This window comes from Falco punctatus (assembly GCF_963210335.1).
Source record: "Falco punctatus genome assembly, chromosome: 13".
NCBI classification, from domain to species: Eukaryota; Metazoa; Chordata; class Aves; order Falconiformes; family Falconidae; genus Falco; species Falco punctatus.
Window position 1 is genome coordinate 720,163 of NC_137593.1, and position 7,832 is coordinate 727,994.

At 45.4% G+C, this 7,832-nt stretch overlaps 1 protein-coding gene across 12 annotated transcripts in view; it reads left to right on the plus strand.

Annotated features, from left to right (window-relative positions):
• Window positions 1–7,832, plus strand: part of MED12L (mediator complex subunit 12L) — a 150,764-nt gene that overhangs the window by 142,007 nt on the left and 925 nt on the right. For 9 of the 12 annotated variants that reach the window (XM_080410154.1, XM_080410158.1, XM_080410157.1 and 6 more), the window contains 4 exons: window positions 208–428; window positions 2,650–2,806; window positions 3,668–3,736; window positions 7,479–7,560. In XM_080410154.1, coding sequence (XP_080266280.1) covers window positions 208–428; window positions 2,650–2,806; window positions 3,668–3,736; window positions 7,479–7,560 — 529 coding nt within the window. Of the gene's footprint in view, window positions 1–207; window positions 429–2,649; window positions 2,807–3,667; window positions 3,737–7,478; window positions 7,561–7,832 lie in introns of those variants that run through there. The other 3 variants (XR_013931798.1, XR_013931799.1, XM_080410159.1) reach the window with 3 other exon arrangements.

Sequence of the window (7,832 nt, forward strand, 5' to 3'; positions counted from 1 at the left end):
CTGCAGCTGCCTGAACCCGCAGGGACGTGGGGTACAGGCAGCGTGGGGGCTGGCAGGTCGGGGCATGGGTACAGCTCTGCGTCTCACTGACTTGCCTCTGGCTGCCCAAGCTTGGGCTGTTTGATAATGTCCGTCTCTTTCTTTTACAGTTAAGCTAAGTTACATACAGGCACAGTGAAGTTACTGGTCTGTCCCTTCTCCCTGCAGAGCATGCCTCACGGATACACAATGTACAGCACTCAGATGCCTTTGCAGCAGCAGCAGCCTGCAGGTGTAGTGCTCTCCCCCAGCTACAACCCCCGAGCATATTCAGCAGCTCATTCCAGCCCCGTGCTGATGGAGAGGCTGCGGCAGATGCAACAGCAGCCCAGCGGATATATTCAACAGCAGGCTGCTGCATATATCCAGCCTTTGACAGGCACTCAGCGGTGAGCCTCTGCAGCTCTCGTAGCTGGTAACATGCAGGATTTTCATGGCAATTTTGTTTAAAGGTCTGAGGCTTTATTTCAAATAAAGTGTATTAATCAAAATGAGGTTAAAGTTGGGTCTAATTAGCAATAAATATGCCTTTCTCTCCGATCTCCCCCTGGTTTTTCCCTCATTCAATTTTTATTTTAAGTTAGTCTTGGCACGTATTGTAGCCCAGTTGTCCTGTGTGTTTGTAGAACATAAAAATTAATTTATTAAAGACAGCTGTTGGGTCTTATTTCACTACACACACAGATACGGTACCCATATTATGCAAACATGTGTGGTTTTAAACAAAAAATACTCCAGGTTCACCAAAGAGTCTCTAGTCAAGAAAACACAAGACTAACTTGGTAGTTTTAACTAGCAATAGACAAATGAATTTTTGCTAAGCCTGAATAGACTAAATTGATTTTGGTTTGGAGGTGCAGCTAAGTTGCAATGCCTGTGAGAAAGAGGAAATATTAATTGTTAAAGAAATGTAATGAAGCAGAAGGAAAATTAAGCAGGAACGAAATCTATAAAAGAGAGTGTCACAGAGTAAACAAGGTAGAAAACTGGTGTTTCCAATGACGGTCTTGAATCAGATTATTTTTTTTCTAACACTTTAGCGTAGTCCAGTGTAGAGGAATGAAGCTGGGTTAATTATAATTGATAATATACAACTGTGGGCTGGCTTCAGGGTTGGCTGATGTAGACAAGGTGCAGCTGTGGCTGTTCTGTTAAGTGGTTGGGCAGCCAATGAAGAGGGAGGAGGAAGAAGCAGAGAGAAGGGAAGAGAGAACGTGTGCTCTGGATGAGGAGAGACTAGGAGAAGGCAGCAGAGGGACTGTCGTGAAGAGTGTGTTGGTATGTGATGGTAAAAGACCTTGTTGCAGCTGGCTGGTTTTGGGAGTGCTGTGACAGTCCAGCTCTGCTCTTAACCGAATCAGAAATTTTATCACTTTTAATTTCCACTTCAAATAGATGTAGAGTGACTCCCCAAAACACAGGCTTAAATTAAAGAGGGAGTTGGGGGGTGGGGAACAGTCGAAATTTGCAAGGTGTGCCTCTGCACGCACTGCCCATCCGCAGCCGTGATGGGGTACCTGTGCAGCACAGCGCTCGCCCCATCTGTGAGCTCGTTGAAGCAGCACAGCTGCGCGTAGGCATCAGTCATCACGAGGTGGTCTGGCTGCCAGAACTGCAGTCCTGTCTCGCTGTTCCTGTGTAACTTATCCTGGAGTGCCGCTGATGTGCTCAGTTACCAAGTAGAGATGCTATTCTTTCTCTGCTTCAGCTCTAATTTGATCCCAAAACTAAAATCTCCTTTAGATGCTAAGTTCAGGTGTACTTAAATGACTTGCTAATCAATTGCTGTATTTGTTGAAGTTGGTGCTTATATATTGAATTATAACATTATATTGTTATATTTAATGAAGTCGGCGCTTCTGGGATTGTGAATGTTACGGTATATTCTGCTGGTTCCTTAACTTCTGTTAAATTCTTGCAAGTCCGGATATCTGAAGAATATGCTCAATTATGAGTAGGGTTGCACCTCTTCAGAAAGTTTGGCCTTGGCTTGGTTGACAGCCTTGTAGTAAAGCTTACAGGGTGCCTTGGGTTAGGAATAAAGCTGCTAACATGGACCGCCTCGGCTTTACTGAGTTTTAAACAGCTAAGCTAAATTATGAGCTAGCTAGCTGGCATGTTTTCCCCATGTATATCTTTTTGCTTTGTCAATGTTAAATTACTCCCATAACATCCTAAGAAAGCACTTTCTTGGTGTGTTTTTTTAGTGTTTTAGAAAGTAAAAAGACCACCTCATGATGACCAATTCTAAATTCATCGTAATGAGATCTTTCGGTCTGGAGAACATTTTGGTGCTTATGTGGAATTCTTGCTTGAATTGTAGAAACTCATCACTCTTCCTAATAAAACAAGAGTTGAATGCTTGGATCTGTTTCTGTTTAGAGGAACGTGTTATTACCTTCATCAGTTACCAGGCAATGGTGTGGTACAGCTTCTATCATGGAATATTTTTCAAAGCTTTCCTGTTTGGAAACGTATTTTTCTTGTAGAATGTAATGTCTTTTAGATCTATGGAAGCCTAGTGTCACAGCTTATAGTTGAGTACTCCTAGAGTAACTTGTGCTCTGTCTGTAAATGAAGTATAATCTGTTATTTTTTTCCCCTGACCAGACTCAGCCATCAGCCTTTGCAGCCAAATTCCCTGGCTGGAGGGGGACTGGACAGTGCATCGACTGCGGGTCCCCACCCAACCCTGAACTCAGTGCAGCTGCCTCCGGAGTCGGTGAGACAGAGACAGCAGCAGATGCGACAGCAGAGGCTCTTCCAGGTGAGGGACTCGGCTGTGTTAGAGGCAAAGGGTGTCTCAGTGCAGGGAGGGAGTGTAAGCATCACCGTGCCAGGTGGTGGGGTTACGTGCTCGCCTTGCACATGTCTTCAAGTCTAGAGCAGCAGAGCCTGGTGATATAAACCCGAACTGCTTTTACCTGAGTGCAGTAATTCAGTTTACATTTGGGGCTTCCAAAGGAGAGCTCTGGATGTAGAAGTAAAATTCAGTACTTCCATTGTTTCGAGATTGTAGAATGCCTCTGGGGAAGCTAAATCTGAGAATGGCCTGGCAGACTGTGAGACCAAAGCAGTGGTTCTGCTCTGGCTTTATAATGTATACCAGAATTAAATCAAAGGGCTTGCTGCCCATCTGGCCTATTTCCTATATTTTGATTTGATGATATATTTTTAATTTGGAGAGAATTGTCAGTGTATCAGCTAAATATGTAGGGTTGGGCACAGAGGAAGTAAATTACATTAAAAATCCTTCTCATGGCCTTCTGATTATTCAAATTATTTTTTCAGATTATGTTTGCATTTTAATGCAATTACTATCTGTGCCAGTTCTTGTGGAATGATAATGTATTCTATCAAAATATCTTGATGTTGTAGTAAATTAAGTGTACCAACTTTTGAGTTTTTGTCTATTAACAATGCTCCCCATCAGCCTTGGTGTGGCTGGTGCAGGAAGTGGAGAGCTGTGAGGCCTCTCCCAAATGGGGCCTTCAGTAACCGGTGCAGCAAGCCAGCCCTGATCCTGTGCTGGAAATCACTCCTGAAAAGCCATCCTGCTTGGCTCGCAGTCGCTCCCCGAGGCAGCGTGTGTCGTCTCATCATTGCTTCAATGCCCATCTTCTTTCAGTTGCAGCAGCAGCAGCCAGGGCAGCAGCAGGCGCTTGGTCTCCAGCCCGTGCAGCCACAGCAGCCTTTGGTAAGCAGAGGTGGCTGCCAGGTGCTCCGGGAGGTGCCAGGGTAGTGATGGGGGTGGGTTTGGTCGCTTCCCGAGGCGGGTGGTGTGGCAGTCTGGGGAGAGGGTTTGTGTAAGCTTCCCGGCATCAGCCTCCTAGTGCATCCAGGTAGCGCCTGGCAGGCTCCAAGCGTGGGCAGGGGAAAACTGCACCTGTCCGCAGGAGACCACGCAGCTGTGTCCGTCTCGCCAAAACGTGGCAAGAGGTGGGTCACACATGCGCTGAGGTGTCGCTGGGGGTGACCTTGCCTGCCGACCCTCTGATGGGGAGGCAAGTGAACACTGGCTGTGGCAAGGAGGGCTCATGCACTGCCCTGCTGGACCCTCAGCGCCTCTGCAGCGGTGCACTGCAGTTTGCTGTTCAGAGATGCTCCTTCCAGGACCGGAGTACACACTGCCTCCTGCACTTCCATGGTTCATTCACCAATTCAGTCAAAACTGACACCAAAGTTGGGCCAATGACGGCACATTGTTTTGGGCAAAAAAGAGATTTGTGTGTGTGTGTAGGAAAAGTTCATTTTAACATATCTTTTTGATGTTACACTTCGTGGTATTGATTTAAAACTAATGGTTAATTTGCCAACAATACAAATAACCACCCATAGCAGTTCTTTTGAGAATTACTTGGGGATATAGTTAAAAAATGGGTACTGGTGCTGTTCTGATTCTTTTCCATCACCAGTGAATAAGACTGCCCAGACAAATTGCCTTAAATTTCTTTGTGCAAATTCAGAGGTGGGGAAATAATGAGGTGCTTTAAAGTCATCTTCAGTCTTACTCCTACTGCAGCATAAATACATGACTATTTTGAAAACCTGATACAGAACCAAGTAAACCCCGCTGAAAAGTCAGGGATCTTTCATCCTGGGGGTGTACAGATACCTGTTAGTAGTCCCAGAGCAGCAGGTGAAAGTAAATTAACGCCTTACTGCCACAGGAATTAATTCTTCCTGTTTATGCTTGCTGTGCTATGCACTTTTATGAGAGTTATCCTAGTTAATATATCATAGTAATAATTAATAGCCCTTGCTAACTTTAAAAATTTAAACTTGATGAGAAATCTGTAGCTGCTGCATATAAATTGGTGGATTTTTCTGTCTCTGTAATGTTTTGAAGTGAAAGCAGGATCACGTACACAACTGATGCTAGTTGTGGAACTAGTTTTTGATGTGACACTGAGAAAAGCACTCACTTGGAAATGTAGGGTGCTGATTCTTGACATTTCTCTGCGCCGTGTCTGTGCAAGCATCCGTGCTCGCTCTGCTCTCTCTGGTGTCAGCTGCGGCCACTGGTGGCTTCGCCACTGCTGGGCTCCCGGCCCTGCCTGAGGTCACATCACGGGTGGCTTCGGGCCTTTGATTTCTCAGTTGTACTGCTAACTGGCTGGGGAAGAAATGGGTTTCATTGTTTGAAGATCCTTTTAAATTAAATCGTTAGTCATAAAACAGAGCTGCCCGAAGACAGCTGTGCAAACAAAATCGCTTCTGAGACATTCCTGTATGCTGAATTGGAGCTTTTTATCGTTTAGGGAACAATCTTACCAAATCACTATCACTACCCAGTAATTTTTATGGACACATCCACTGAATGTATAATGTCATTATGCTTGTTTCCTGTATTTGGGCAATTTTTCCAGGCATATTTAGGGTAGGTGAGGATAACTAGAAAAAGTTTGCTATAGAAAAATGGAGAAAATAACAGTAATGCTGAAATAGCTACCTTCTGAGTTTAAAAGCATTAATCAATGTGATCTGATAGAGAAACTCTGAGGTGGCTTGTAAGTGCAAGAGTAAGGATAAATGAAAGACATTTATCTGACAGCTATTGAAAGATAATTTGCATTCATTTTTGAGTTTTTCTTAAAGTGTTTATGTCAAGAACAAACAACGTGTGTGAGAGAGTTGCAGAGAGTGAGCACCTGCCTGGCTGCAAGCTCCTCTCCCAGCACTTAGCACAGCAGAAGGCTTTCTGTGTGTTGGTTTCATGTCCCCAGGAAACCCTGGTGTGGTTAATGTTTTTGACTAAAGTCAGCATTTACTAAGGACTGTTAGCCAGAAGATTACACAACGTATTTTAAGTACAGGATTTGGTTTCAGAAAGGGAAAAGATGCTGAAGTCTTGTAAAACATTGCAACTCCCTTCATTAAGCAAAAGGTTTCACTGAAACAAAGCACAGGCATTTTCTGTAGCGCCTATGATGTTGTTAGAGTATTGAATAACTCCATTTTTATTCAGCACACCAAGTTTTCAAACTGGTAAGGTGTATTGTGTATCCTTCTGCAGAAGCAGAAAAAAAAAATCACTTAATTAGAAGCACATGCATTTTCATCAAATCTAATGAGAAGGAAAGTTGCAGGACTTGGGAAACAGAGCTCGGAGGCCCTGAGGGGAAGACACAGTAAATGGCGAAGGCTTGGTTCAGTTTGTGCTTGCTGGCATAGCAGTACCTCATTCATCACTATTTCCCTCCCAGGAGTAGCAAGGTATGAGGGAGCTGTGCCGTCAGCTGTCCTCAGGAGTCTCTGATCGCTGGTGCGCAGGCATTGTTCTTTCATACAAGTGATGCATTTTTCCAAGTGAAGAAAATGCTGCTGGTATACGCAGACCTTTGGCACCAGCAGTGTCCATCCCACTGGGGTACACACGCAGGCGGTCTGTGGCAGGTCTGTCTGTCCTAATGCAGTAGTGTGGTGTGTAATATATTCCATGCTCTGACATACACGTGGATGATCAACAAAAGTTGTTAATAGAGAATGATTTTTTTTTTTTTTCTGAGTGACAGCCAGAGGTGTGGAAAGCAAAGTGGGTGCTCGTTCTCCTACCCATCCTTACCTGAACGATAGCCTTCATGGGTCAGTAAATAGGCTGCCAATATGTGAGAGTCGGTACATTTACACCGAATACTTTCCAAGTGATTGAAGTCATGATTTAATTTAGTAACAGCAGATCTCTTTGGTGGCTTTTTGTGTCTAATCCTTTTGTGCTGAATGCCATGGGCAGGAAAGTCCTTGTCTCAGTCCTGGTGGGCCTTGGGTAGGGAACAGAAGGATGATGATTTTGCTCTGTGGAGGAGTTGGCCCAGCTGGCTGGGCATTGATCTGTCTCCACTTCGGCTGGAGCCAAGAGTTGTGCACGGGTCCCACCCTGCGGCAGGCGTGCAGCAAAGTGAGCAGCCTGTGCTTTCTGCTTACCCTGCTTTTTATCTGAAGAGCCGTTGCCCTGGGAAAAAACTTTTCTAGAAGCTTCTTTTGACTATTATGCTTCAACTGCATGTGTTTAAAAATGCTGAAAAGGCTGTCTGTTTTGAGTTGCAGTTTTGATTTGCCTTGTCTTTGAGCAGTGCAGACAGTAAAGCAGCTGAGAGTGACTTGTAGGATGAAAACTGGCCTCTCCAGGGGTGGGAAAGCCAGAGACTGACTCTGTCCCTTGCGTGCAGCTGGGCATGGGTGGTACCTGTAACCCAGCTGGAAATGTGTAGGATTTCAGGGGGTGAAGGGAACAAATGCTCTCCAAGTTCGAAGCCTGTTCCATGTGACCTTGCTGTGCTGTTAGAATCCATTGGGACCTGCTGCAGAGGCCGGCCTGCCCACCTTCTGCCCCCTCCCCAGCTCCAGCAGCAGCTGACGGGGTGGCACAAGCTGCAGGCTCACCTGGCACAGCACGCACGCTCTGCCTGTTTCTTTCACCTTTCATGTTTCTTTCACAGTTTCCGAGGCAAGGCTTACAGCAGACGCAGCAGCAACAGCAGACGGCAGCGCTGGTCAGGCAGCTCCAGAAGCAGCTCTCCAGTAAGTGTGTGTGTGTAGATGTACATACGTATATTTGAATATGGAATTATCTTTCTGGAGATGTGCTGCCATATATACTTGTAAGTGGTTTACCTGATGACAGTTGTCTGCCTGTCCCAGTAGTGATGTAATACCAAAATTCTGGTGCTGGTGCATCCCACAAGTTTCTGTTGGTCACCAGAGAAGCCTGAGTCACTGCAGCACTGGGGCTGGTGGGCCAGTGGGCCAGTTGCCGTTTGCTGCATGTTTCCTCCCTGGCTTCTGCAGTCGTG